The sequence below is a fragment of the Pan troglodytes genome, chromosome 20, assembly GCF_028858775.2.
Source record: "Pan troglodytes isolate AG18354 chromosome 20, NHGRI_mPanTro3-v2.0_pri, whole genome shotgun sequence".
In the NCBI taxonomy this organism is placed as follows: Eukaryota; Metazoa; Chordata; class Mammalia; order Primates; family Hominidae; genus Pan; species Pan troglodytes.
This window is the reverse complement of record NC_072418.2, coordinates 3542669-3569699: the sequence shown is the minus strand read 5'-3', so window position 1 is coordinate 3569699 and position 27031 is coordinate 3542669. Positions and strand designations below refer to the sequence as shown.

The 27031-nt window shown below is 64.2% G+C and overlaps 2 protein-coding genes and 1 long non-coding RNA gene across 23 annotated transcripts; 1 reads left to right on the top strand and 2 right to left on the bottom strand.

The window, feature by feature from the left end:
• Positions 1 to 131: 131 nt before the first annotated feature.
• On the bottom strand, positions 132 to 13808 carry CIRBP (cold inducible RNA binding protein). Of its 16 annotated transcripts, XR_010153488.1 has the most exons (9): positions 12765 to 13808; positions 10445 to 10652; positions 3897 to 4005; positions 3684 to 3790; positions 3463 to 3601; positions 3298 to 3379; positions 2881 to 2951; positions 501 to 634; positions 132 to 293 (listed from the first exon to the last, which is right to left on the bottom strand). XR_010153488.1 is itself a non-coding variant. In XM_063800376.1 (8 exons), exons 3-8 carry the CDS (start codon positions 3997 to 3999, stop codon positions 2491 to 2493), a joined length of 519 nt encoding a protein of 172 aa, XP_063656446.1. In that variant the 5' UTR covers positions 4000 to 4005; positions 10445 to 10652; positions 12765 to 13808; the 3' UTR covers positions 1765 to 2490.
• Positions 4974 to 7444, top strand: LOC101058752 (uncharacterized). Its single transcript, XR_675791.3, has 2 exons — positions 4974 to 5104; positions 6525 to 7444. It is a non-coding gene; the product is annotated as an uncharacterized LOC101058752 (long non-coding RNA).
• Positions 13809 to 15751: 1943 nt separating the features above from the next.
• Positions 15752 to 26408, bottom strand: MIDN (midnolin). Of its 6 annotated transcripts, none has more exons than XM_016934540.4 (9): positions 26259 to 26408; positions 24396 to 25032; positions 23277 to 23364; positions 23025 to 23087; positions 20843 to 20971; positions 20447 to 20758; positions 19864 to 20020; positions 19231 to 19503; positions 15752 to 17931 (listed from the first exon to the last, which is right to left on the bottom strand). In XM_016934540.4, exons 2-9 carry the CDS (start codon positions 24626 to 24628, stop codon positions 17654 to 17656), a joined length of 1533 nt encoding a protein of 510 aa, XP_016790029.1. In that variant the 5' UTR covers positions 24629 to 25032; positions 26259 to 26408; the 3' UTR covers positions 15752 to 17653. The 6 variants fall into 6 exon arrangements, with proteins under 6 accessions (XP_016790029.1, XP_016790028.1, XP_016790030.1 ...); XM_016934539.4 differs by having other exon boundaries at positions 19864 to 20023; positions 26259 to 26407; XM_016934541.4 differs by lacking the exon at positions 20843 to 20971 and having other exon boundaries at positions 19864 to 20023; positions 26259 to 26407.
• Positions 26409 to 27031: the final 623 nt, after the last annotated feature.

Here is a 27031-nt window from a genome sequence, read left to right as displayed (position 1 = left end):
GGTCACTGCTCGGACAATGACCCTTGCAGTCTTCCTTGTCGGGTCCTGCTCGTGCGCTGAACCGAGGTCCGCAGGCTTTTCTCCCAGTGGCCCCGCTCCGCCGACAGACCCCCCTGAACCACAGACTCGGCTTTCTGGGTGCACACGTGGCCCTTTATTCGAATCCGACTTTCACAGGGCTCCACATCGTTGTGGGCAAGGACTGGCCGCCCCGTAAGCTGCCAGCGCACCGCAGCCCGTGCTCCAGGAGAGACTCGAGGCCCTGAGCCCGCACCTCACTGGCGAAGCGCCTCCTGGAAGGAGGAGGAGGGAGGGAGAACAGGCGCGGGCTCCAGGCGGGGGACCCGGCGCTCCCGGGAGGCGCTGCCCTGCACCCAACACACACCGAAAGGCGCCCGCCGCGGGGCCATAGGTGCGGGAGAGCAGGACTCACTGAAACGCCCAGGTGTCGCCCGGGACAGGGCTCAGCGCCACATGCCACTCTTCCCGAAAGCACTTACAGGGGACAAGCCTCCTGGGCAAGCGGCTGCCTCCAGCTCTCGTTCCAGGTGAAGTCCCTCCTGGGACAGTGACCCCAGAGGTCATCGCTGCTCTCAGGCCACCCTTCCCCGAGTCCTGGCCGGGCCCCTTCAACCTGCCAAAGCAAAGCAGCGTTACTCCCGACGTCCTCCATGGGGCTCACAGCTGCCCCTCCCGGCCTCCCCGGAAACAGCCACAGCCCCTAGGAAGGTCTCAGGCTAGTCAGGGGGCTGTGACCTCAGGCTCCGTCACAGGCCAGCATGCCCAGGGCGGGTCTGCACCGTGGCGCAGCTGGAGCCAGCTACCCGTATGGGATGGAGCTATGTGGGCCAGTGTGGGCTCTAGAAAAAAACTAATGGCGGCAACAGACATCAGAGAAAGCTAAGAGTGTGACTTAAGAGGTCTGGAAAAGACGGTCAATTGATGAGCAAAAAATCCAAAAGGCGGGGGCGTTCACTGGTCTCCAATCCTGCTTAAGGGATCTCATCTATGAGCCAGGCATGACTGGGCCCAGGCTGCACCTGGCTGCACGTGGGGAGCGTAATGGCCGGGCCTGACTTTAGTTCCAGCTTAATTGAAAAAAACAAAAAGTTAAAAAAAAAAAAAGGAAAAACAAAAAACAGTCACAGGAACATTCCCCGGGCACATGACTTTCAGTGAGCTCTCAACAAGAGGGATGTGGACACGAGCGGAAGGAGTTACCTCGAATTACAGGGCTATTTCCACATATGAGCTAGCCAAGGGAGCAGCTTGCGTCTCAGAGGGTTCTGTTGGGCGCACAACACTTCTGTCCTCCGAGGGCTGCAGCTTCCATAGGCTAGCAGAGAATGCTCAGAACTCGTGAAGCAACAGCAGAACTAGCTAACCGGCTGGCCGTCTGAGGTCGCCCTGAGATGCCACGTGCCTCTGCTCTCTGGCCTGCTTCTAGACTGAGGCAGTCCAGGTCAGCGTCAGGTGCACGTCCACTGTCCCTGTTAAGCTGCCCGCACAGTCCAGCCCTCTGGCCACCACTGCCAGAAGCCTCCCAGGGCTGCCCTGAGGCCTGAGCTGCCCGCTCCCGTCCCCCGCCTGGCTCCCCTACCCTGACCAGCGCCAGTCTGCTGGGCCTCCCTTTCTAGCTCTGCAGGCCCCAGGCAAGGCTTGCAGACCCACTGCTTCTCCACCTTCTCTCTCTGCTCAGGTCTGGCTGCAGGAGCCCGCAGCAAGGAGTGTGTGGTGCAATGCAAGGGAATTGTCAGAGCAAGGTTCATTTCACACGGTCTTTTAATCGGCTTCGTAAAGCCAAAGAAAACTGCGTACAAGAATTCCTCAGCCACTGCAAATACAACATCGATGGAGTATGCGTACGTCTTCCAGTAAAAAAGGACAATATAAATAAACATCTTCAAGAACCTCTCAGGGACGTCTGCACGTCTACTGTGGGGCGCACAGCACAGATGGACGCAGGGGCTGGGGCTCCAGGGCAGTTGCTGCCACACCCGCCGGGGTCCTACCACACTACACTCAGAAACGTCACACGGAGTTGGAAAAAAGCCACAGCTTGCTCAGCTTCCGACAGAGCGGATTCACAGTCCGTTCGATCTCAGAGAAGTGAATGGGGCACCCACTTCATGGGGCCAACCCCACTAAAAAAAAAAAGGCAACGCAACCAAAAACTAAAACAAAAACCAAAAACCCACACAACCCCCGATTTTTTTGAAAACTCATGGCTCGTGGTCAAAAAAGTAAATGCTTTTCAAAATGTTTTGAAACCCCTCAAAAAAAACAGCACTTCCTTAAAAAGAAAAGTCTAGTAACGAGGCCATCCCGGCGTCAGAAGCGGTCAGGCTGGGTTTGACAAGATCAGAACCGAAATGACTACGAAAGTGGGAATACAAGGAGGTGCGTTTACTACACATTAACGTTCAGCGAAGCTCCCACAATCTTTAAACACACAGCCATTGGAAGGACGATCTTGAGCAGGAAGGGTTTTTACTCGTTGTGTGTAGCTGAGGACAAGAAGCAGGCACAGTGTAAAGGCACCGAAGCAACGAGAGGCAGCTTCACCCCAGAGGCCAGACCAGGGCGCGGCCTGCGGCCGGGGAGCAACCACCCCCCACAGCCGAGGGAGGCTGGCCTGTGGCCACACATGCACCTAGCTGACTGCCCAGCGGGCCCTCGCTCTCCCTTGCCTTTTTGGTCAGTCTCATTTGGCTTTTGCATCCTGCGATAGAAATGGCTCTGAGGACAGATGCGCCTCTTCTGGGCAAGCACAGTGACAAGGTCTGAGTGTCCAGCCTAAAGTGCTTGGAGAGGGCACCAAGGTGAACCGAGCTCCCACCGCAGGCCACAGCAGCGTGGCGCCCTCGGAGTGTGACTTACCGTAACTGTCATAACTGTCTCTGTAGGACCCGCCCGAGCTCCGGTCACTGTAGCCACCACTCTGACTCCGGCTGCAAGACAGACAAATGTTGAGTACCGAAAGGTACCCGTCTACTTCTGCTCTGCCACAACAGGCTGAGCCGCCGGCCCCCATGCCAGCCGTCCCTTCTGGGGATGCAACAAGGACCCCAGCAGGGCAGAATCTTGGAAATCGTCCAAAATCTCCACCAGCCTGTCCCCCAGGCCCTCCCGCTTCTGTGAATGTCCTGAGCAGTCTCCTCTCCTCTTGGCCTGGGCCCCCACCTGCCTCTGCTCCTTGCCCAGCCAGTCTCATCTCAGCTCCCCCAGGGACCTGGGACCCGGGACTGAAGCTGGCCATCCCGCAACCACCCGTGCTTGGGCTGGCCTCCCCCTCACCTGCTATAGTAGTCTCTGGAGCCTCCGTAGCCCCCACTCCTGGACTCGAACCGGTTCCCCCCATAGCCTCGGTCCCCTCCTCCTGCACATACAGGAAAAAGTGAGTACCAGCTCCCACCAGCAGTACCTCACAGCATCCCCAAGGGACCCGCTCATGGCACTCACCTCTAGAGAACCCACGGCCCCGTCCTCGGCCCCCGCGGAAGAAGCCCCGGCCCCCGGCAGAGCCACCACGGTACCCACGGGATCGGTTGTCTGACGACTTGCCTGCCTGGTCTACTCGGATCTGCCGTCCATCTACAGACTGGAGACAGAGGGCGGGACGGGTTAGCGGGTGGGTGCCCCATCCTCGAGATGGGACTCCCGCTCAGCACCCTGATCCTCACCTTCCCATTCATGGCCATCATGGCATCCTTAGCGTCGTCAATGTTCTCAAAGGTGACAAACCCAAATCCCCGAGATCTCTGGGTCTCCCTGTCTTTCACAACCACCACTGTGCAGGGGAGAGAGATCTGCAGTCAGCACCCAGCTGTACTTCCAGGTAGGAGGAGCACAAGCCCCCCCCCCGCCCAGGGCCGCGGGCCCAGCAGCAGCCTCACCTTCAGAGATCTGTCCGTACTTTGAGAAGACCTGCTCCAGCGACTGCTCATTGGTGTCAAAACTCAGCCCTCCAACAAAAAGTTTGCCTTCATCTGATGCCATGGCGGCCTGTGGCAGACACCAATGAAATCCTCAACAGGGGTCATCTCTCACCACCTCTCCCCGCTTCCTATTTTATGTAAATGACATGTATTTTTTAGGGGAAATATTAGAAAGTCAGATTTTTATTTTTCATTATCTCAAACTCATACCTAGGACTTATTTTTTTGGGGTCGGGGGCAGTGTGTCTAGCTGTCACCCAGGCTGGAGTGCAGGGATCACTGCAGCCTCCACCTCCTGGGCTCAAGCAATCCTCCTACCTCAGCCTCCCAAGAAACTGGGACTGTAGGTGTACACCACCACGCCTGGATAATTTTTTTAAATTGTTTTAGTAGAGATGGGGTCTTGCTCTGTTGCCCAGGCTGGTCTGAAACTCCTGGGCTCAAGCAATCCTCCCACCGTGGCCACCCAAAGTTTTGGGATTACAAGTGTGAACCACGGCACCCAGCCACCTAGGACTTCTTAATTCAAATAATTTACTCCATCCACCCCCAAGACTGAAGGCAGGCCGCACCCATTTCCACAACGGGTGTCTCCCTTCCCCCACAGCCTTCCAGTTGTGCCCTGGGCAGGACTGCACTCTCAGGTTCTCCTATTTCCGAACTAGTGCCAACTCCTACCCTAACCGACTGACATCTACTTGTTGCTGGACCAGAACGTGCTTCTGTTCACTGTAAAATGGCTCCTGAGACTGGGGGGGCTGGCTGTCAGGGAGGCTGCCCCGTCCTGGGGGGCACCTCAGGGCAGGTACTCACTTCCATAGACAGGACCTCGGCCGGGAATCGGGAAGGGATGGCCCCGGAAGTGATAAGGCAGCATTTCCAGGCAGGGGAAGTGGCATTTAGGAGAACTGGCTATTTAAGGGGGCGGTCAGTGCTGACACAGACAAAGCATTCATTGGCTGGGAATGGCCGCCACCCAGTGGCTCTGAGAACTAGACTTGGAAGTCTGGCACTGGGAGCTGTGCCAACTTGGACCAAACTTTGGGCGCAAAGCACGACGTGGCAGACGAGGAACCACACTAGAACGGGCCACGCCTACCCAAGATTTACGAGGCCGTCCTTTCCCTCATGCAATCGCAATGGGAAAAGGAGGAAACTAAGGCTCGGTAAGCAAAAGCGTTGGTGTGTGGATACCTCCAGCCCCAAGGCCGGGAAAGCGGCCCTGGAGACCGGGCGCGCCACGTGGCCCCGCCCCCGCCGCGTGCGCATGCGCCGCGCGCGCACCCTGCGCCACTCCATCCGGGCACTCGGCGCTCCCGCCATTTCGCTGGGCACAGCCTCGAGCTCGCGGCCGCCATTTTGCGGCGGCAACCGGGTCGCCGGCGGCCCGGACCGGCGGGGAGAGGCCCTCTGGCCGCTACTCGGCCCAATCTCCCGCTGTCCCTCGCCGCCGGCGGGGCGGACTCCACCCCGGGCCCGCCCCCTCCCAGGGGCGTGCCGCTGCGGCCCCGCCTCGCCTGGCCGCCGCAGGCCGCCCGCCGCCCCGAGCTCCTCGGAGCCGGTGCAGCCAGGGCCCTCACCACTGAGTCGGGCAGGTCCCTGACGCAAGCGGGAACACGGCGCACCACAACGACCCGAGCCTCCTAACGCGCGAGTGAGGGGGGGCGTCCCCGAGCCCGGCCTTATATACGGCTCCGCCGGGCCCCGCCCCCTACACATCCTGGGCCAATCAGAGGGCGCGCCTGCGTCTTATATTCATGAGCTGGGGGCCGAGTCTATCTCGGTTCCGCCCCCTCCCGCGCACTGTTGTCGGGCTCGACTATTGGCCGAGACGTTTGCAGTCCGCAGTCCTCCACCCGCGCTCGAGGGGGCGTGACCAGCGCGCGGCGGGGCGGGGCTGACCCAGTTACGCGTGCCCGCTCCCTGGCCTGCGGCGGGGAACAAATGGGCCTCTAGCCCCGATTCCCAGGCCTCCGGCCTCATGGGGACCTCTGGGTGTCACTGGGACCCCGACTTTGCCTGTGCTCCAGCAGTCCCGACATAACAACCTAGCCCAGATCCCCTACCCAACCAAGACCCGGCTGTCAGACATCCCAACTTCATCTGAACCCCGACACCTGTCGTGATATTCTTGCCAATACAACCGACGTCCCAGTTTTCCCAGCACTCCATTCCTGCCATCAACCCCATGCCCACCCAAACCCCAACAGAGACAACCCCATTCATGCGAACCCCAATATTCGCAATCCCAATTCTTCCTACATCGCCACACTTTGGTGCACCCCAACTTTACGCAACCCAGTTTGCCTACAAACTCCAACCCGCACCCAAGCCTAACTCCCACTGGAACCGCGATTATCACGGCTGGGTGCGTGGCCCACACCCCCACACTCGCCTGGCCGGATAGTGTTGTGCGTCCCTGCTGTCGGGTGCAGGCGGACACCTCGAGTCCCCACTGCACCCCAGCACTCAGCCCGGCCCTCGGCCTCCCCTCCCACCGTGCTGCACACCAACGGCGCACTCGCTCCCCACGCGGGGCCAGGCCCACTCTGCTCCTCCACCCAGGCCTTTTCTCTCCTTCCACAGGCCTCCCCTACTGAGCCTGGTTGGCGGAGGGGAGTCTTAAAGCCGCCGCCATCTGGAGAACCAGCTTTACAAGGACCCTCACTCACTACTCTTCGGCGGCCCCAAAGCCTCTGGGGGGCCCTCTATGGCCATCACTTGCTCCTCGCCCAGGAATCATCTCATGCCGCCGCCTCCCTCAGCCCTGGTGGAAGAAGCCAGCGCGGACCCCTGCCTCTCTGCCTCAGAAAGTCTTCGGAGGGATGATCCTCTGCTGACAAGCTGGGGGAAGTTGGCGTACAGAGACCCCCGTTTTGTTGCTCATCCCAGGGAAATCCCGGCCCCACTCCTGACCTCAGACTCACTTCCACCCTCAAGTGGATCGAGGTGGGGGTAGCCAGGGGCGCTGTCTCCAGTGACAAGGTCTCTGGGACCCCTCATGGGCTCAAGACCCCCTCCCCCAGGCAGCAGCTGTGTGACTCATCACCACCCCCTCTGCACCTCGGGCCCCCCCACTACAGCCGCCCCACTCCCCGTCAGCGGCAGCCGGCTGCTGCGTCAGCCACTCACGCAGGGTGGTTATTAAAGGAGAGAGACATCAGCACCGAGCTCCCCTGCGCCCGCCGTCCATGCGGGAGGGGCCACCCACCCACTGGAGCCCCAGACGCGGGCGCCACATGCCCAGCCTGGGAGCAATTCAGGCCCATTCTTTCTGATCTGCCCCCCCAGCCCCCAGCCCCAGCAGTCAGCGCGGGGGACGTTCTCTGCCCCAGAGCAGCCCTTGTAGGGGGGGAGTTGGAGGGGGTGCCTGGTAGTCACAGCGGCCCCTGCATAATTGCGTAATTCTTGCCGCTCCCCCCAGCCCATCGTTCCCTGGTTCTGTGAGCCTCTGCCTTTTCCTGGTTTTGCGAAGCGCCGTGTTCATTCATTCATTCATTCATTCAGCCAGTGCCTAGTTATTAAGCGCTTACTACGAGCGGGTTCCTGGGTGCGGGCTCCGTGAGTGTCCGCAGCCATCCTGGGTTCCCAGGGTGGCGTTGACACAAACCTACGCACACCTGCCGCTTTGCATCTGTGCCGAGCACTGTGCACCGGCTTCCAGGTGTGGACCTGTGTCCGTACCTGTGCCTCTGGGGTCAGCTGCGTCTGCGAGCACCTGTGACTCCCAGGTGTCTCACCGCGATCCTGTGTCCCCACCGGGGGTCTCAGGCGGCTGGGACCCCTTCATCCACCCTTGCTGGCCACTGACCATGCGGGACCCGACCGGGACGCGCTGCTCGTTGCGGACACCAGGGGGCGCTGCGGCCTCGCTCCGTCCGCGGCGTTTGGGTCGAGCGCCCGGGCTCCCGGTGCCGCCGCTCCACGCAGACGCCTCGCGTGGGAGAGGGGGCCCCGCCGCCCAGCCCTGCGCGGCCACAGCGCACAGTCCTCGAGGGGTCCAATCTCGCGGGGCGAGGACGTAGCCTGCGTGTCGACCCCCAGCCTCCGCCGCCCCCGCGCCTCGGCCCCAGCGGAGGAGCTCAAAATAGCCGCGCCGGGCGGGGGCGAGGCTGCTATTCCGGGCCCGACGCGCGGGGCTCGCCCCTGCCCGGCGAGGCGCGGGGATCAGTCAGAGTCCCCGAACCTGCTCCCCGCGCGTCTGTCTTGGGCCCCGTGGGCCCATTCACAAATCCGCCCCCTTTCCAGCCTGCCGTCTCGGAAGGGGCGCGCACCTCCTGCACCCTGATACTCCTCCCGGGCCTCCGCCCCTGCATGACGTCGCCATGGAGACGAGGGCGGAGCCCCCTCGCTCCCGCACCGCCCACTCCGCCCTCCCCACGGGGCCCCGCCCGCCGGACGCCGGGTCCTCCCCCGACCCCGACTAATGACCGGGCGGGAGGCGGTAGAGAGCGTCTAGGCCTGGGACGGGCGTGGCCAAGGATGAAAGGCGCGTGGGGGGGACCCCGGGGCCGCATAATTACCGCCCCCTCCTAGCCAGGCGGGGGCCGGGACCGTGCACCTGGCGGCCGCCCCGCGGGGGCGCAGAAATAGGACCGTCCTGGCAGAGGCTGCAGCCGGCCCAGCTGGCCCCAGTACGCGGGGCCCAGAGCCAGGGTGGGGGATGCAGAGACCGGGCGTGCGGGTTGCCAGGTGTGGCGCACATGTGTGCCCGTGGGCAGAGGACAGAGACACAAGCTTGTGTGGACACGAATGTGTAGCTATGTGCGAGTGCACACGGCGTGGTGAGTGCAGGGACCCCAGGCCGGCCTGCGTCGGTGCGCAGGGCATATAGGGGCGTGCACGCAGTCTTGGAGGTGTGTGCACGGAGCCCCCGGCACCCGCGTGTGTGCAAAGACACAGGAACCCGTCTGCGTGGCGCTGTGTGTGCAACCCAAGGAGGTGGGCGCTTGGACTCCAAAGTGTGCGCTTATCCGGATGTGGATGTGGGGGCAGCCGGGGACAGGGCTGGGTGTGCGTGACTCGGGTGTGCCGGGACCCACAGAGCATATGTATCCATGCCTGGTGCTGTGACTCATGTCCCTGGGGTGGGCACGCGTGCTGTGTCAGCGGGAGCCGCGCCTCGCAGGGCAGCCCAGAGTTCCAGAAGCCCAGAAGAGGAAGGGTTAAACCTGCCTCTTCCCCCAGCTCCCAGCTGAGTCCAGGGCTGGGATCTCAGGTCCCCTGGGAGGCCCCGCGCGCCACCCCCCCACCCGCCCCACCCCCGGGCCTGAGATTCAGGGGCTGCTACACAGGAAAGCCGGACTGAGCTGCTCCCCAGCCTCAGTTTCCCTCCTGTTCCTCGGATGCGGTCGCAGGGTGAGTCGGCTTCCCTTCCCTGTGACTCACCCCCTCCCCACAGGCCAGGACAGCTCAGGAATGTGGAGGCTGGGAGGCCCTGTCTACTCCTGCCCCGGCCAGGCCATCCCAGCAGCCCAAAGGCCAGGCCTGGGCCACAGAGGGACATCCCCGGCACACACACCCCGCCACAGGCCACACACAGGTGCACACCCACACCCCTGCTTCGTACCCACTGGACACAAAGTCATACACCATGCACTCGGCATCCGGAGACCCTGCCTGCCACAGGCACACGCAGTAGACAGGCTGGGGACAGGACGGACCCCGACCTGCCCTGGGGTCACACACCTGTTTGCTCTTTCAGTACACAGGATACTGCAGAGACATAGGTGACCCCTTCTGCTGGGGCGCAGACCAGCCAAGCACATGTGGCGGACGTGCAGTGACGTGCACCCATGCGTGTCTGTGACGTGCAGATCAGGTGTCTGTGAAAGGCCCAAGACCCTGCATGGCCCACGGACACCCTAAAGCTGACCGAGGCTTAGGCTCGCCTGCGTGGAGGCTGGGGATGCAGCCACCTAGTTTCTGAAACTGGGAAAAGGTCTGGGGGCTCCGGAGCCCCCACCTCCATGCAGCCTCAGATGTTGCTTAGCAACAGATGCGCGCTCTGGGGTAGGCGGATGGATCTCCACCTGGGCCCAGTTCCCTCTCATGGGACTACAGGTCCTGTGCCTAACAGAGAGGCCAAAGAGTGGGGATTTCCTGCAAAGCCAACCAGGCTCAGGGTGGCCCTGCCTAGGGTGGGAGGTATCTCCATGGCAGCAGTGGAGTGGGACAAGTGGAGAGTATTTCCCCACTCTCCCAGGCAGCTGCAGGGGCTCAGGACCTACGGAGTGCGAGTGAAGACACCTATGTTGCATCTTGCTGGAGAAGCACCTGGCACCTGCCCGCCCCCGCGTGCCTGGAGGGTTCCCACATCCAGACGGACAGACGGGCCAGGGGACACCTGTCCAGGCAGCCATGGCTGCTCAGCCACAGTCCCTGGAGGGTCAGGGGCCCAGCTGTGAGGCAGGCGGTGCCCAAGACGCTCTCTGGACCGCACTGCTTCATCTGAGAGGTGGGCATGCCAGCAGCACCTCCTGGGGTTAGAGGCGCACGGGGAAGACCTGGTAGGAAGTCGGTCAAGGGCAGTTAGCAGCGAAAGACAGCTCCACGCAGCGCCAGGCTTTCCTTGTTTGCTTCCTTGATGTGGCAGTCCACATGGAATCATCCCGTATGCAGGCCGGGAACGCTGGCTCATGCCTGGAATCCCAGCACTTTCGTTTGAGTCCAGGAGTTTGATACCAGCCAGGGCAACATAGCTAGACCCTGTTTCTACAAAAAAAAAAAAAAAAAAGCAAAATTAGCTGGGCGTGGTGGTGCTCACCTGTAGTCCCAGCTACTCAGGAGGCTGAGGCAGGAGGATCGCTTGAGCCCAGGAGTTCCAGCGAGGCTGCAGTGAGCTGTGATGGAGCCACTGCGTTCCAGCCTGGAAAGAGAGTGAGACCCCGTCTCGAAAATACTAATAACTGGGGCCAGGTGTGGTGGCTCACACCTGTAATCCCAGCAATTTGGGAGGCCAATGCGGGTGGATCATTTGAGGGCAGGAGTTTGAGACCAGCCTGACCAACATGGTGAAACCCCTTCTCTACTAAAAATAAATAAAATTGGGCTGGACGCTGTAGCTCACGCCTGTAATCCCAGCACTTTAGGAGGCCGAGACAGGCAGATCACTTGAGATCAGGAGTTCGAGACCAGCCTGGCCAACATGGGGAAAGCCCGTCTCTACTAAAAAAATACAAAAATTAGCCGGGCGTGGTGGCGGGCGCCTGTAATCCCAGCTACTCCGGAGGCTGAGGCAGGAGAATCACTTGAACCCGGGAGGCAGAGGTTGCGGTGAGCTGAGATCGCGCCAGTGCACTCCAGCCAGGGCGACAGAGTGAGACTCCGTCTCAAAACAAAAACAAACAAAAATAATAATTATCCCGTATGCTAACTCTCCTGTTTCACTTGTATTTCCAACATGCACAGAAAGACTTTTGGAAGGCATAGGTTGGGGCTCGCCTGGGAACCCCTCTCCATCCCCCACCCAGACTCCAGCAGGCTGGAGTCAAGCTTGGCTGGGCAGCGGAGGCTCACTGGTGCACAGAGGGGTGAGTGGGTGAGTGTCTGTGGCTGGCGGCCCTGGGGGTGTTCCTGCCCCCGCCCAGGCGTGTGTTGGTTGTGGGGGAAGGCAGCTGCCCTCTCTGTATCTGGTCAGGGCCCTCTTTGTATCTGGTGACAGCTGCGGGGTGTGGTGTGACTCTGCAGGCTGGAGTTTTGTTCGGGGAGGCCTTGGCCCAGGCTGAGCGAGGAGGTTCTGTTTGTTTTAGGGTCACACAGTGGATTGAGGTTGGGGACAGGTATATGGGGTGTGTCTGGGGGGGGGGGTTGTGTATCTGGGAGCCTGGCACACCAGCCGCACCCATAAATGCGTGGCCTGTGGAGGGCTGTCCCGGGCGTGCTGGTCGGGGGTGTGAGATGGCTGTGCAGGCCCCTCGTGGGATGGCACCCATTGGTTTTGCTTGCTCTCCCCCAGGGCTGAGTGTGGGTAGCGTCCTGGGTATGGGGCGTGTGCCCTCCGTGGAAACCAGCTGTCTCCCTTGCCCCACTCCGCCCACATTCCAGAGGGGTTGGGGGTGCCCTCCCAGGCTCCCGCCCGCTCCTCGACCTCCGACCTCGGCCCAAGCCCACTCCCTCTGCTCTGGCAACCGAGGAGGCAGCTGGCTCCAGGGAGGGACTGCAAGGCGGGGGAGGAGGCTGGAATGTGCCCCGGGGTGAAGGGGGCCCCCAGAGAGGGGGCGGAAGCAGCGGAGGGACGGAGGGGCGGAGATGGTGGTACTGGGTTGGGGAGAGCGCCAGAGATCGGGACAGAAATAGAGAAAGGCAAAAGAAAGAGAAATGGAGGGAGTGAGAACCAGAAAGAGGGTGGAGGCAGGGCCCAGGTGACAGCCTCCCCTCCCCCACCCGCTGGGCTGGGCTGGGCTGCTCACCTGTCCCAAGTGACCCCAGAGGCAGCCAGTTCTCTGCCCTTCCAGGGCTGGGCGGCCCGTGGGTGGGGCTGCACCAGGCTCCTGGGTTGGGCCCCAACGCCCTTGGCCACGGGGTGGTGGCGTCCCCAGCCTCCAGCCCGGTAACTCCCATTCCCATGGTGCTGGGAGAGGAGGGCGGGTGGGGCAAGGCCCTGTGGGGGCGGCTGTGCCCGGGCACTGGCTCAATCCCTCCAACCCAGTGGCTCCAAGCCAAGGGCCTGGCTTCCACTGCTGTCCACCCTAGCCACCTCCCAAGGCAGCTCCAAGGGCCCATTCGGCCACCCCCAGAGGACTCCGGCCTCAAGCCAAAAGCCATGACCTCCACTGACCTTCTCCTGCCCGCCCACAGCTCCGCGTCTCCCCAAGCACCGCTCACCTGTGAGATCACCGCCTGGCAGGGACGCCAGCACGGGCTCCCAGCCACAGGGCAGCTCCCACCCTGCGAACTCCAGCTCTTCCCAGGCCGCTCCAGAGGCCAGGCTGCACAAACACCTTGGCTAGTCTCCCCACCTGGCACAGGCCCTGTTCACTCCAACCACTGCCTTCTCTGAGCACACACCAAGTTGGAGCCCACAGCCAAGCAGCGGGCGGCCACGGGGGATTCCTGCCTCCTGAGTCCTCAACTCTCTTGGCCCGGAGCTCACACCGGCATTTCAGATTTTCTCCTTCCCCCTGTTACCCCTGCCTTGCCAACCACCTCCCTGTGGACCTAAAGCCACCACCTTCCGGGCACACCGTAGTTCCTTTTTCGTCTCTACCTCCCCCAGGGTGAGGCCGCCAGGGTCCCCATCGATCATCGATCCAACTCGACCGCCCCCCAAAGTCCAGGCCACGGGTCCAGCCACCTCCCAGATGTCCTGGCCGCCGCTCCCCCTCACCTGCTCTTCCTCCCTGGTCCCCCAAGTCATCCCTCCAGTGGCCGACTTGGGGAATCACCGTTTAGGGTCCTTGTCAGCCTCGCCTTTCCTCCCATCTTTGATTTTTCTCCACCAACTGACTTCCCGGTTGCCCCCGAAAAGCACTCGGTTTCACGTTTCCGGGCCTTGGCACACGCCGTGCCCCCTACCTGGCGCACCCTTCCCGCTTCCTACAACACTTGGCAAACTCCTGCTCCTTTGGCAAAGCCTCAGCCCCAAAGTCCCCCTCCTCCTAGCCTCCTGTCTGAGCTCCCCCAGCCTAGGGACCGCGGGGAGGCTGGGCCGGGGTCTGGGACGTGCAGTGGTGCAGGGGTGGGGGCAGCAGGAAACGCGTTGGCGTGAAAGGACGGGTGCACGTGAGCGTGCCCGTGCCGGGGGTCCACGTGCGGCGCCCCGGGGCTCGCCCCCTCTTCCGTCCAGGCCCCGCCGCAGCCGTCAGACCCTCGGCTGCGCCTCCCGCCCCCAAGTTTGCAGACGCGCGGGGAGAGAGGCGGGGCTGCAGCGCCTCCGCGCTTGCGCCTGCGCACTCGGCGCTGCCGGGCTGAAGTCCCGCCTTCTAGAGGCTTCGTCGCGCTGCTACTGGGGCACGCCGATGAGCGAGCGGTGCGATCACCAATGAGGCTTCCCCGCTGGTGGGCGGGGCCTGGGCCGCGCGACGCGCGGACGGGGGCGGGCAGGGCGCCCTACCCGGGGTGACGTCAGGCTCCTTTCGCGGCGCGTTGCCCTGGAAACCGCGTTTCCATCCCGGCGGGTTTCCGGGGGCCGCCCCCTCCCATTCAACTTTTTCCTCAATGGTGGGGGGAAGGGAGCGATCCAGGGCCGACCCCGCCCCCCGAGATCCCAGCGGTCCCTGCCCTCTTTGTGCCTCAGTTTACCTCTCCGTGCTTCCCTACGCACACTTGGCCTCCGCCTGCCGCCCCTCCGCCCGCTGCACCCCTGGTTGGGCTGACCCTACCAGGCCAGGGCTCTGAGCCTGGAGCTCCATACCCCACCCCACGCCCCCAGGGCACAGCCTTGACCCCTGGGATCCCCAGGCTGGGGTGGGGGTCGGCATCCCGAGGGGCGGGTCCTGGAGTGCAGGGGACGCGCCCCCCACCCTGCAGGCTACAGACACAGCCCCTGTGATTCAGCAGGTGCTTCAGACAACATCCTCCTTCCTCCTTCCCACCCCGCCCAGCGAGGGGGCGGTGGCGCCCTGGGGCCCTCGCCCTGACCCCAGGCCTGGCGTCGGTGACCCGCACCCCACCCTGAGCCCCGAGGGGACATCCGCACCAGGGACGGGGCGGGGGGGGGCGTGCCGCCTGACTGGGCATCCGCCTTCCTGCCGTGGGCGTGCGATGATTTGGGGTTGACTGGGCGTTGGGAGGGGCAGAGGGGTCTCAGGAAGGTGCTCCCAGGCCACTCCCTGAACCTGTGCCCCTTCCCCTGGGGGCTCCTGGTACTGGGGCCCCTAGAGATGGGATAAGGGGTGGAGGTCACATCATTGAACAAACACCCCAAATCCTCTGGGCCAAGTGATGTTCCTCTTTGGGCCTCTGTTCTCCCATCTATAAAATGGGAGCCCAATTACTTCTCTTAGGCAACTCTTGTTACCTGAGGAAATACAGGTTAAAAAATTCAAAAAAAGACGTGAAATAGTGTTATTGCCTCATCTCTGCCCAGCCCAGACATGGGTGGAGGTGGGACCCCAGAGAGGACTCAGTCCTGGTGAGGCTCACGGGGAGCTCCAGGCTAGGGACAGAGAGAGGGAAGGGTGGGGTCTGCGGGACGGGGTGGACAGGGGTGGAAGGCGCAGGCTGGGGAAGTTCCCAGACAGCAAGGGACAGCCGGACCAGGGGTGTTCCTAGACAGGGGCAAAGGCCGGGAGGTTTGGAGCTGAAGGCCAGGTCTGGGAAGGGCTGGAATGTCAGGAGGTGTGGCCAGAGAGGCCCCCCAGGGCTGGGTCAAGCCAGGCCTGTATCACCTGCCAGCCCAAGGTACCCTGCGGAGTCCTAGGTCCTCCCAGTCGGCCTGGTGATCTCCCTGCAGCAAGCCACACAGATGAGACTCCAGGTGGGTGTGGCAGAGTGGGAGTCCCCAACTCCTGTGGCTGGGGAGAGGTGGTGGTCGCGTCTCCCCCATACTGGCAGGTCCTGAGGGGGCCAGGGTCCTGCCCAGGCCACGAAGCAGGCAGGCAGGCCCTCGCCCCACACCCTAAGGGACTTCCGGCCTTGGGTACCAGGAAGTGGCTGGGCTCCTCCCTCCCACACCCTGGCTGCTTCCTGCCCACCCGGCAGCCGGGGAAGGAGCGTGGGAAATTCTCAGGGCCCTGACCCCTGCCCCACCCCCTCTTCGGGGCCTTGGGACCCAGGTCAGTCCCTCTGACTCCCTGAGCTGACATCCCACCCCAGGAACCCTCCCAACCAAGGCCAGATCCCCCCACTAGACAAGCAGGCGGGAGTCAATGTGTGTTTCATTTTCTGTTTATTACTTGAAATCACGGTGCTCGTGTAGTTTTTTTTTTTTTTTCCAATTTTATGTTTTCATACATGAAACTCACACCAGGTGCCGGGACCCCCACAGCCCGACCCCCCGAGGGCGGGTAATGCTTTCTTGGGCAGCCCTTACCGGGTAGAGGGTGGCGAGCCGGTTCCTGCCTGGAGGTTCCACCCTCAACCCGTGGAGGCACAGACGTTATTTAAAAATCGTTAAAAAACAAAACAGAACACACATTTAAATAGGTATCCAAGACAGTTCTTCAAAAAACAAACCCGCCCCTTTTTCTCCTTTTTTTTCTATTTTTTTTTTCTTTTTTTTTGGAAAAACGAAAACAAAACAAAACCCAAAATCCTTGAGCTCTACCCTCTGGGACCCCTCCCTGCCCACCCTCCCACAAAAAAATTTACAGAGCTACAGTTATAACACGTGATGTTCACATCTGAAACCATTAACTTTCAACACATAAAGGGGGGGAGTTGAGGACCTGGGGTTCACCTACGAGAACAACGGGGGGGGGGGGGTGGGACAGGCAGAGCCAGGACAAGACCGACAGGTGGGGTGAGGAAGGGTCCAGACATCTCCATTATCATTAAAAAATAAAAAGTGAGTGGGGAAAAAAATCCAAAAACTACCCCATTGAAATGGCCCCAGTAGGGGATTTGTCCCTCCCCTCTGGAGACAGACACCCCTAGGGCAGGGGCACTGAGGGGCGGGGGGTCCAAATTAGACCAGCAGCGGGCCCCGCCACGGGGGTTAATGCTACACGGAGTTGTTGCCCCCTGCCCAGGGGATTCACAGCTCAGCACCCCCTCCCATCCTGGCTGCGGGAGGGGCCCCCAGACAGTCCCAAATCCACATCCCTCAGGTTGGGCCAGGAAGGAGGGCTCGGAGGGGGGAACTCCCCAGCACCCAGCCATTCTCTCCCCTTTTTCAAGAGTTCCCCAACCACTATTGGCTCAGTCAGAAAATTAATAGTCTATAAATACCCCAAATTCAGGCAGGAGGTCAGAAAACACGGGGGTGGGGGCGGAGGAAACAGCACAGTCCGCCGGCTGGGGCGGGGCGGAGGGCAGGCTGGGGGGTAGTTCCCCTCTCCCTTCCCGACAGGAAAGGGTGCCACGCCCCTGCACCCAAACCCCATGTGGACCCCAGCCCCAGCCTCTCTGCTAAAACGGCTTTGCTCTCCTTGTTAAAGAAATGAAGGAAAATGCAAAAAAAGACCAAGAAAAGAGGATAGGAGTGGAAGAGAAACAGTCCCCTCGTTGGCTTCTGTGACCTGTTGGCTTGCTGTAGCCCAGTGGGCGCTGCTGGCCTGGGGTGGAGACCCCGAAGTCTGCACTGGGGGGTGGGGTGGGTTCTGCACTGGGGGGTGGGGTGGGTTCTGCGCACTGCGGCCCCTCCCTCATCTGTAAAGTGCATAATGACATATCGACATTTTTGACTTAAAACCTGAATAGGGTCGGGGGGAAAGGAGGCGGCGGAAGGGATGGGGTGGGTTTCTCCGTCTCCTTCACTCTCCGCCATCCAGAGAGACTGCTACATATTGGAGCTGGGGAAGGTTGGCAGGGAGGACCGACCCGGCGCAGAGGTGAAAGGAGACAGACGGAGGAGGAGGAGGAGGAGGAAGAGGAGGGCAGGAGTGAAGGGTGAAGGAGGTAGGAAGCAAAGCCCATGAAGAGTCCAGGAAACCACGGTCAGAACTTTTTAAAAAAAGAAAAAAATAATAAAAAAGAAGAAAAGAAAAAAAGGCTTCTGGCTGGGGGAGTGGCCGCCTGCCCTCCAGGGCTGGGCCACGTTCTCTCCGGGGCTCTCGGAGTCCCCGCCGCCCTGGGCTGGGGTGCGAGGGGCGAGGGTGGCCCATCCGAAGATCCTAAGCCACCACGAACTCTGACTTGATGTCAGGGTTGACTTCTGGCTTCCACACGGAGTCCTCGAAGTCGAGGCCCAAGCCGGAGGCCTCGCTGGGGCTGCCGCCGCCCCCGCTGCTACTGCTGTCGCTGCGGCCGGCCTTGCGGCTGGGTGACCAGTGGTACGGACCCCGCGCGTCCCGCCGGGCCTTTCTACGGAGCCGTTTCTGCTGCAGAAGCAGCTGCAGCCGTTCCACCTTGCAGCGCGTGGCGCGGTTTTCCGTCTGCCGAAGCCGGTCCCCTGCAAAGGAGGTAGTGGCCTGTGACTCCCAAAGCCTCCACCTGCGGAACACAGAGGACCACCCCAGACCCCAGCAAATGCCCCTGAGGTCAGACACAGTCCTGCCCTCCCTGGAGGGAGGTCAGCAAAGGAAACGGTCAAGGACATCCACCATGCCGGGCACAGTGGTTCACGCCTGTAATCTCAGCACTTTGGGAGGCCGAGGCAGGAGAATCGCTTGAGCTCAGGAGTTCGAGACAGGCCTGGGCAACCTCAGGAGTTCGAGACAGGCCTGAGCCACAGAGCGAGACCCCCCCTCTACAAAAATTACAAAATTAGCTGGGCATGGTGGTGTTTGCCTGGAGTCCCAGCTACGCAACTGGCATCTAATTCTCCAGCTCAGCCATGAGCTGGGGAGGTCAGGACTGTCTTGCCTCATTCTTCCTGGAGTCCTACATGGAGGGGGCTTGGCCGCTTCTGTGATCCGAGGGGAGATACTTGGGGGTTGTACCTTGGTTTTTTTTTTTTTTTTTTGAGACAGAGTATCGCTCTGTCGCCCAGGCTGGAGTGCAGTGGTGCGATCTCGGCTTACTGCAAGCTCCGCCTCCGGGTTCACGCCATTCTCCTGTCTCAGCCTCCCGAGTAGCTGGGACTACAGGTGCCCGCCACCATGCCCGGCTAATTTTTTGTATTTTTAGTAGAGACGGGGTTTCACCGTGTTAGCCAAGATGGTCTCAATCTCCTGACCTCGTGATCCGCCCGCCTCGGCCTCCCAAAGTGCTGGGATTACAGGCGTGAGCCACCGCGCCCGGCCAGTCTCCCACTTTTAAACTGAGCTGGGAGGAGCCCCCGCGATGGGTGCGGAGCCCAAGGGCAGTACAGTAGCCATCTTCCGGTGAGACTCTGGAGGGAGTAACCCGCCGTTTGGGAGTAGCTGGGGCCAGGCTGGCGGGGGGGTTGTGTTCGCTGCTTTTCCAAGTCACTGAAATGCTTAGGGGTGGGCTCTGGCCCCGCCTCAGCCTGCCAGGCCTGACTTGGCCATTCACAGAGGCACCAAATGCCATCTGGAGATGATGCCCCGGGGGGGGGGTGGCAGGAGGAAGTGGGCCTGTGGCCCCCCGGGAACACACAAGGACACTTTGTGCCCTGACACACATGCTGCCTTCTCTCCGGGCTGGAGCAGAGCAGTGGCCACGGCAGCTGCCATCCCCCCCAGCCCCTGGGCAGGTCAGCTGCTCCTGAGCCCACCAGCTCACACAGAGGGGCCTTGAGAAGCCCGGGCGGGCGGGGAAGGCAGGACCCCCGAGGGTGGCCACTCACCCGGGGGCTTGCACATGCGGATCTGGCTCTGGCCCTGCAGCAGGGAGGCTGAGGGGGCGGCCGTGAGCTTCTCGCAGGAGGTAGTTCTGGGGGCCAGGTCGGGGGCCGGCGAGGCCGGGGAGCACTGGGCGTGGCAGCGGAGCTGGGCCAGCGAAGGGGGCATGCCCTGGTAGTGCCGGGTGGCGCTCAGGAGGTCGTTCAGGATCTGCAGGATGGTGCCGATGTCACGCCGCGGCCGCCCGCTGCTGTCTTGGCAGTTGGGGTGTAGCGTGCCTGCGGGCAGAGGTGGCCGTGAGTGCCCGGCACGGGCACAGTCCCGCATGTCCAGGACGGGCGTCCAGGGGTGTGAGCTCATGAGCTCAGGCAACGGCGTGGACATGTGGGCTGATGTGCACGAGGGACCACGGGGCGGGAGCGGGACACGTCCCCAGTATGCAGGCGCCTGGTGACCCGCGGCCTCCCGGGCAGGGCCGGGCGTGTGTGTGGGGGATTCCTGGGGGACATGTGAAGTGAGCAGACGGACACAGCCTGTGTACGCCCAGAATATGTGGAGTCGCCTGTGGGTGGATGTAGGCCCCAAATGCACAGGGTCACGGGACACACGTGAGCTCACGCGTGTGCTGTGACACCTACCAGAGAAGGTCCCTGAGAAGACCCCCGGGGCGTGATTCACAAAGCTCTCGATGACGGCGCCGGGTTTTCGGGAGCGGGGGGCAGGGCTGGCCCCTGGGGTAGACGTGGTGCTGGCACCAGGACTGGCACTGCTGCTGGCCGTGGGGGAGCAGTCCATCTGCTGACGGGAGGAAGGGGCACATGAGCACGGGGTCCAGGATCAGGGGATCACCAGCAACCCAGGGACCAGAGGTCACCCACCAGCCCAGCTCAGGAGATGACCTGTCAACACAGGGTTTAGAGATAAACTAGCCCAGGGTCACGAGGTCACAACCAACCCAGGACACAGAGATGACCCATGAGTCAAAGATCAAGAGATCATCTACTGGTGCAGGTCATGTCAGGCGATGACCGTCAACTCAGGATCTAGAAATACCCCACCAATCTAGGCTGGGGGATCACCCACCAGCCCGAGGTCACAGGATAGCCCTTAATACAAGGGACTCACCTGGGACTAAGAGTCCTTGTCCTCCCCAAGACCTCCCCAGGACGGCCCACCCTTTGGATTCCAACCAAGGGTCACCCTTCCCTTCCCCAGGCTCACCTCCGGGCAGGTGGTGGAGGCTGCGTGGGACCGGAAGGAGCCGGCTGTGATGGGCGAGGGAGATGCAGGGGACGGGCTGGTGGGCACCGGGGGGACTCGGGCGGCACTGGACACCGGCCGGCAGGGTGAGGACACGGGGGAGGCTATGCTGGGGTCCCCCCGCGCAGCGGCGGCGGCGGCCGCGGCGGCCAGCACATGGCGGTGTTGCAGTGGAGCGTGCTGGGCCGCGAGCTGCAGCTGCACGAACATCATGTGGTCGCCCACACGCAAGGCCAGTGTCAGTGGCGAACGGCCCGACAGGAAGTCACTGACCTGCAAGGAGAGCGGTCCGTCAGCTGGGAGCCCCAGCTTGCGGCGCCCCCAGCCCAGCCCGGCCCAGTCCCCCCGCGCTGTGACCTGGGGCCTCTCGCCGCCCCTCTCTGGGCTCTGGGGTCCCTGTCGGTGCCACGGACGCTTAAATAAAATGAATCTGTATTTCCGGAAGCCTCCTCCGCCAGCCCGGCCCGGCCCGGGCGCCGCTGGGGGCTGTGGGGACAGAGGCGGGTCAGACGGGGGCCTGCCCCTCCCTGGCCAACTAGGTCGGTCTTGCAAGGGGAAACTGAGGCCAGAGGGGGCGGGGCCCAGCTGGCAGTCACTGACCTCAAACAACCTTCACTTTGCCTTTCCCCCACCCTCATGGGCCCCTAGATCCTCTCCGCCTGTGGATACGGGAGGGGCTCCACCTCAGGCCCCCTCCCAGCTAAGTCACCAGGGCCAGCAAGTGGGTGGAATTCCTGGAGGAATTCTTCTGTCCTAACCTTTGCTTTCTCAAGACAAATATTTATCTGTCCTGGGCGGGGCGGAGGCCTAGGGGGCTGCGGCAAGGCTGCAGGAAGGGGCCCTGACCGCCCTGAGGCTGGAGTCCCGGAGGGCACAACCTGCTCCAAGCACAGAAACCCTCAATCTGCCCCCGTTCAGGGTGGGTGGGGGTTGAATCTCACCCTGTCCTCACCAAGCCCCCTGCTCTGGGTATGGGCCAGAGCCCTGCTCTCCCCAGGGGCCGGGATGGGGGGGGGTGGCGGAGGTTTCTGAGAAGTGACATAGGCTGGGATGACTCAGAACCGACCGCCTCCCAGCTCTCCCTCCCGGCTCTCCTCTCCGCTGGCAGTAGCTGGCGTAACCTTCTCTGCTTGGGGCCCATGGGGAGGGAGGCAGGGAGGAGGGCAGGGTGAAGCCCCCACCCTGCGGCCCAGCCTGCCTGGCCCCCTACCCCCCTGCCCCAAGACAGCCTTTGCAGGAAGGGCCCGGGGTGGCTTCCCGAGAGCAGCTGGAGTCCCCACCACCACCCGCCCTGCAACTTCCTCCCTGGGGAGGGCTAATGGGCGGGCATGACTCGGTGCCAGGCAGGGAAGCAACCCTGGGGAGCCCAGTGTCTCCGCCCAGCACACCCCCCCAGCCCCCTACCAACCCAGCTCCTTCCTGACGCAGGCGCCCAGGGAGGAGGGTGTGAAGCCAACACGCCCTGGGCCCCCTGCCAACCGCAGCCCCCCAGCGGCGGGGAGCTCTGCTCACACTCGCCCCAGGAAATCACCTGCAGCCCCCGCCCTGGCTCGGGACCCCGGCTCTGCCCCCACGCCACTGCTGCTGCTGCTGTGGCCACCCCCACGGCAGACCACCCAGCTCCCGGCCCCCGCCCTGCCCCCGCAATGTAGGGAAAGGGCAGGACTCTACATGCCGCTGGGAAAGCGGAAGGGGGTGCGGGCCTCGGGGCCAGGGAGGCCCGGGAAGCCGGCCACCCCTTGCTGGGGCGGGTGGCAGCCTGCGTCCCCCACCCTGGCAGCGGGCGGATTGCTGAGGCCTGTGTCACCCTCCTGGGAGGTGGCCAGGGCCCTTGTCTGAGGAAGGCTTGGCCGCAGCCAAGAAAATGAGGAAAGAAGGAGAAAAAAAAAAAAAAAGTCCGCAGCAAAACCGGGAAGCGGGTGAGGGCCAGCCCCAGCCTCCCTCCTGGCCGCTTACTAAATATTTTCCTAACATCCTGTCTAGGCCTCGCTGGCCCCAGAGCTGGGCACCCCCGCCCCCACCCCTTTCGGGGTAGAGAACAAAAGCCAGAGAGAGGAGGGGAGGGTGACGAGATCCCCACCCTCTCACGATGGGGGTCACGGAAGGCGGAAGGAGTGTCACCCAGGCCGCCGCCCCCAGCCCCCAGCAGAAATGTAAAAAAGGAGAAACTCGCTCTGGGGAAGCCACAGCGGCTGGAGGGGGGCTCCTCGGTGGGGGCGGAGGGGGCTGGGGATGCAGGCGGGGGTGTGAGCAGGGATGAGGCCCCACAGGCCAAGGTCATCCTGCAGGCAGTCGTGTGAAAGCCAGGCCCCCTTCCCCCAGGGCAGCCACCATGGGAGAGAAAGCCCTCCGGGTCAGGTGGTGAATCTTGGGGGAGAGGAGGTGGGGAGGCCAGGCCAGGCTGGCACCCAGGCGGGGTGGCGCGTCCCCTCCCCTCCCCCAGCCTCCTGGGAGCACAGACAACCCCCAGGCCCCGTCGGTGGCCAAGGCACCCTGCCTCCAGGGCTGCCCTGTTAGGAAGGGGCTGGCGAGGTCTTACCTGCGTCTCCGTGAGACTCTCGAGGGCTTGCATCACGGACTGTTCCGGCCTTGAGGCCTGAGACTACAAAGAGAGGCAGGAGAGGGGCCTGAGTGTGGGGTCGGAATCGTGGGCTGGAACATGGGGTGGAGAGGGCCCTGCTGGCTGGCGGGGTGGGGGCCCCAGGTAGTGTGTGTGCGGACAGGTGTCGAGGGAGGGGCTACTGCCTGTGTGCGGGGGCCTCTGGGGGCACGCAGCCCCATGGCCATTTACCATGAGGCCCGCTTCCACGGTGGGTACCAAGGTCAGCTTGCTGCCATCACCCACGCCGAACTCCTGCAGCTTCCCCGAACTGAGCCGGCTGGGGGGAGGAAGGAAGAGCATGAGACTCCGCGGAGACGACACAGGGACGCGGAAGCAGAGGCCGCGGGGGAGGGCTGTGCTTGTGTGGGGAGAGACGGATAAGTTCCCACCCCCACCCCTTCCCGGCTTCCAGATCCAGGGCCCTAAGCGCGTGCAGAGAGGTCTCCGTCTGGTGCTGGGAGCCCCATCCTGGCGATTCGGACCCCTTCCCTCCAGTGGAACCCCCGCCCTGGACTCTGGCACCCTCTCTGCACCCCAACCAGGCACTTTCTCCTCTTCTGGGCCCCAGTGTGCTCTATGCCACCTTCCCCCGCGCCCCCAGGGCAGCCCCTGCCTCCAATTCCCTAATTCTAGTCCTGGCTCCTCTTTGTAGCAACCACGGGCTTTGGCCCGAGGAGAGGCCCTGGGGATTGCGCCGGGCCGGGCTCCCCCTCCTCCTCCCTCCCCGGCGCAGGCGGCCGCCGCCGCGCAGACAAAGGAGACCCTCCCCCTCCGCCCCTCCCCCGATGGGCCCCTCCACTGGGATGGACACTGCGTGTCCCCGGAGGCCCGCGGGGGGAGGGCTCCGGGCCTGCAGGCGATTTAAATACCAGGGGGGAGGGGAGGCTGCGGGGAGCGCTCGGAGGCGAGAACAAAGGGGGGAGAGAGACGCAAGTGGGGGGAGACAGCCAGACGCAGAGGAGGCCGCCGAGCAGATGCGGAAGCCGGCGCGGACGCAGGCGGGAGGGGGCGGTGGCGGCCCCCACACCCGCAGCCGGGACCCCCGCAACGCCCTGGGATTCCTGCCCGCCCCCAAGGGGGGCCGCCGAAGCCCGGCCCGGGACGCCCTCGCAGCCGCCTTTGTGCGGCGACCCCGGGCGGGGGAGGGGGCCGAGGCAGGCAAGGCCGAGCAGAGGGCGCCCGAGAGCGCGCGGCGCGCCCCCGCCCCCCGTCTGGCCGCCCCCTGCCTTCCCCGCGCGGCGCGCTCTTTGTTCCCGCCCGGGGGCCGGGGCCCGAGGGGACGGCCGGCCGGGGGCGCGCGGTACCTACGTGTCTTTGTGGAGAAGAGCCAGGCGCTCCTTGGGCACTTTGAGGCGCTGGGACAACCGCTTGCGCAGCCCCTCCACCGTCTCGTCGGGCGGCACGGCCAGGTCGTAGCGGGTGCCCGTGGTGCTGTGGATGGCCAGGCTCATGGGCGCCGCCTCGGCCGCCGGGCCCAGCTCGCAGGCGCCGCCGGGGGCCCCGCGCCGGCAGCTCCGGGCGCCGCCGGGCTGCGGCTCCATCCCCGGCGCGCGCTGGGGGACTGGGGGCGGCGGGCGCCGCCAATCCTCGCCGCGCCTCCGGGACAGGGGCGAGAGGCCCCCGGATGCCGGGTCCTCCGGGCACTCGGGGGCGCGGAGCAGCGCGCGTCCTCCTCGAGAAAGTCCCGGCCGCGGAATGCGAGACCGAAATCCAAAATCCGAGTGGCGCTCCGAGGTCGCTCCGGCTCCTGGGGGCGCCTTCCGGGGGTGGGGACCGCACTTGCTTCTCCTTCAGAGGGCGGCGGGCGCGACCGGGACGCGGCGCGGGGAAGGGTCCTGGGGAGGGGGCGCCGCTCGGCTGGTGGCGCTGGGTGCCGTCTGCCGCCCGGGTCGCGCTTCCGCGCGTCCCCTCCCTTAGCAACAGCCGTCGCCGCCGCTCGGAGGATCTGGGGGTGAAAGTAACAAGAAAAAAAAGTTATAATGTATCAACGTTCCAGGAGGCGGGGCCGCCGCCCCCTCCCATTCACTACTTACTCCGCCGGCCCCGCGCCGGCCAATCGCCGCGCGCCGAGCGCCCAGTCGGCCGCGAGCCCGGGCCTATGAGAGCCGCCGCGGCACCGCCCCACGTGGCAGCCGGGCCCGCCCCCTCGCCCCGCCCCCAGCGCCCAGGCGACCAAGGGGAGCGCAGCGGGGGCGGGGCTGGCGCCTCTCCGCGCCCGCCCCCGCCCCGCCCGCGCCCGCAGCCATTCATAAGCGCCCGGAGCCCGCAACAAAGGGCGGGCGCGCCCCGGGGGGCGCGGGACCCTGGCCTGGAGTCGGGTCTGGTACCCCTCGCGATCCCAGGGGAGCGGCCGGGAGCGGGAGGGGGCGCGGGCCATTGTTCCCGGCGCCGGGAGGGGCAGGAAGTCGTGGGGCCACCCCGCCGCGTCCGTCCGGGAAAGCCGCGAGCGGAAGCGGGAGCGCGAAGTCCGCGCCTCGTGGCCGGGGTCCCGGGGAGGGCGGGCGACGGTGAGGCTAGGGCCGCGGCCCCGGGGAGGGCGTGGTGCGTGGGGGCGGAGTTGTGGCCGGGGCGGGGCGCCCGCACCTCGGTGACGTGGCCGGGTGGCTGCTGCCGGGGGCCCCGCGCGCCCACCCGCCGGCCGCGGGCAGAACCCGTTTCCCCGAGGCGCGCCCGCTCGAGCCGTGACGTGACGCGGCGTCCCCGGCTGCGCCCGCGCGCGCTCGGGGATGCGGTGAGTCAGCAGCTCGGGCGCGCCCTCTGCCGGGCCCGCCTGGGAGCGCCGCCCGGAGTCCCGGGGAGGGGGCGCCGCGCTGCCCCTGGCAGGGGAGGAAGACGACTGGGCTGCGCGCGGGGGAGGAACCCCGATCGGGGACGAAAGACTGTAGTCGGGAGACTGCGACCGTGTGGCTGGGAAACGGAGGGCGGAACGGCAACCAGTTCAAGGTCACCCGCGGTGAAGGGGGAGTGCCCCGGGGGGCGGGGCGGGGGCTGAGGTCCGGCCAGGGCGGCGCTGGCTGCGCGGAGCCCCTCCCACCCCACACCCCGGGGGTCTTCCCAGAACCGGAGGCTCCCGATCCCTCCTGTCCCAAGAACAAAGAAAAGTGCGGGCATCCTGAGCCATCTAGAGTGGGGACCCTTCCTCGGCCCGCAGGTCCCCCCCTCCACACTCACCGGGCGCGGCCGGTTCTGTGCTCCAAGTGCTGCGAGTACCTTCGTCCGGGGCCGAATGCGCGCTGGCCGGGCCGGTCTGGGCCAAGCGGGCGGCCCTCAGCCTTTATCCGCGCCGCCTTCCCTCGGGGTGGAGTTAGGGCGGGCAGGGGGGCGGGGGGCCGGGCGGGCGGTGACGCAGAATGGCCCCCGCCCCTGCCTGCCGGCCCTGGCCCTGGGGCGCCTTGACGGCTGGGCCACCCGGTACCCAGGCTTGGCGCAGTTCATGGGGGGACTCCCCTTGAATGCCCCGAGCCAAGGGTCTCGGCCTGCCTCGCCGCGGGCTGAGATGCACCCCGAATCGTCACCGGGACAGGGTTTTGGGGTGTACAGCGCGACTCGCTGCCCCGCCCCCTTCCTGTCGCCCCAGGCCCGGTGCTTCCGCCTGGGGGCGCCCGCGTGGGGGGGACGGGAAGAGGGGCCTGAGTCAGCGGCTGTCGTCCAGGAAAACAGGCTGGAGTCACCTGCCGTAGAGTGGGGGTGCCCTGGCCAGCCCTGGCCTCCTGCATCTGTCAATGGTGACCTCAGAGGGCATTTATGGAGCGATGAGCCAGTGCCAGGCCTGCCTTGTGCCCAGCCAGTCACCAGCCGGCTATGCTGTGACCCCGGGAGGTAACTGGCCTCTCCAAGCCTCAGTTTCTCCAGGGTGGGTGGGAGTGTGGTGAGGGGATGCGGCAGGATCACTCTGGGGCCATCACCCCCCATTAATGCAGGACATGCACTGGTTCCCAGCCTTT

Bases quoted from the DNA above. Each gene is read 5' to 3' on its own strand.
- CIRBP (XM_016934167.4), bottom strand. The intron at 3,380-3,462 runs GTGAGTGCCATG...CTGTATGTGCAG, and splicing joins GGGCCGTGGGTTCTCTAGAG to GAGGAGGGGACCGAGGCTAT. The intron at 2,952-3,297 runs GTGAGGGGGAGG...TCTGTCTTGCAG, and splicing joins TCCAGAGACTACTATAGCAG to CCGGAGTCAGAGTGGTGGCT.
- MIDN (XM_016934539.4), bottom strand. From the start codon at position 24,628: ATGGAGCCGCAGCCCGGCGGCGCCCGGAGCTGCCGGCGCGGGGCCCCC. The intron at 23,365-24,395 runs GTAGGTACCGCG...TCCTCCCCCCAG, and splicing joins GCTCTTCTCCACAAAGACAC to CCGGCTCAGTTCGGGGAAGC. The intron at 20,972-23,024 runs GTAAGACCTCGC...CTGTCCCCACAG, and splicing joins AGAGTCTCACGGAGACGCAG to CCCCCAGCGGCGCCCGGGCC.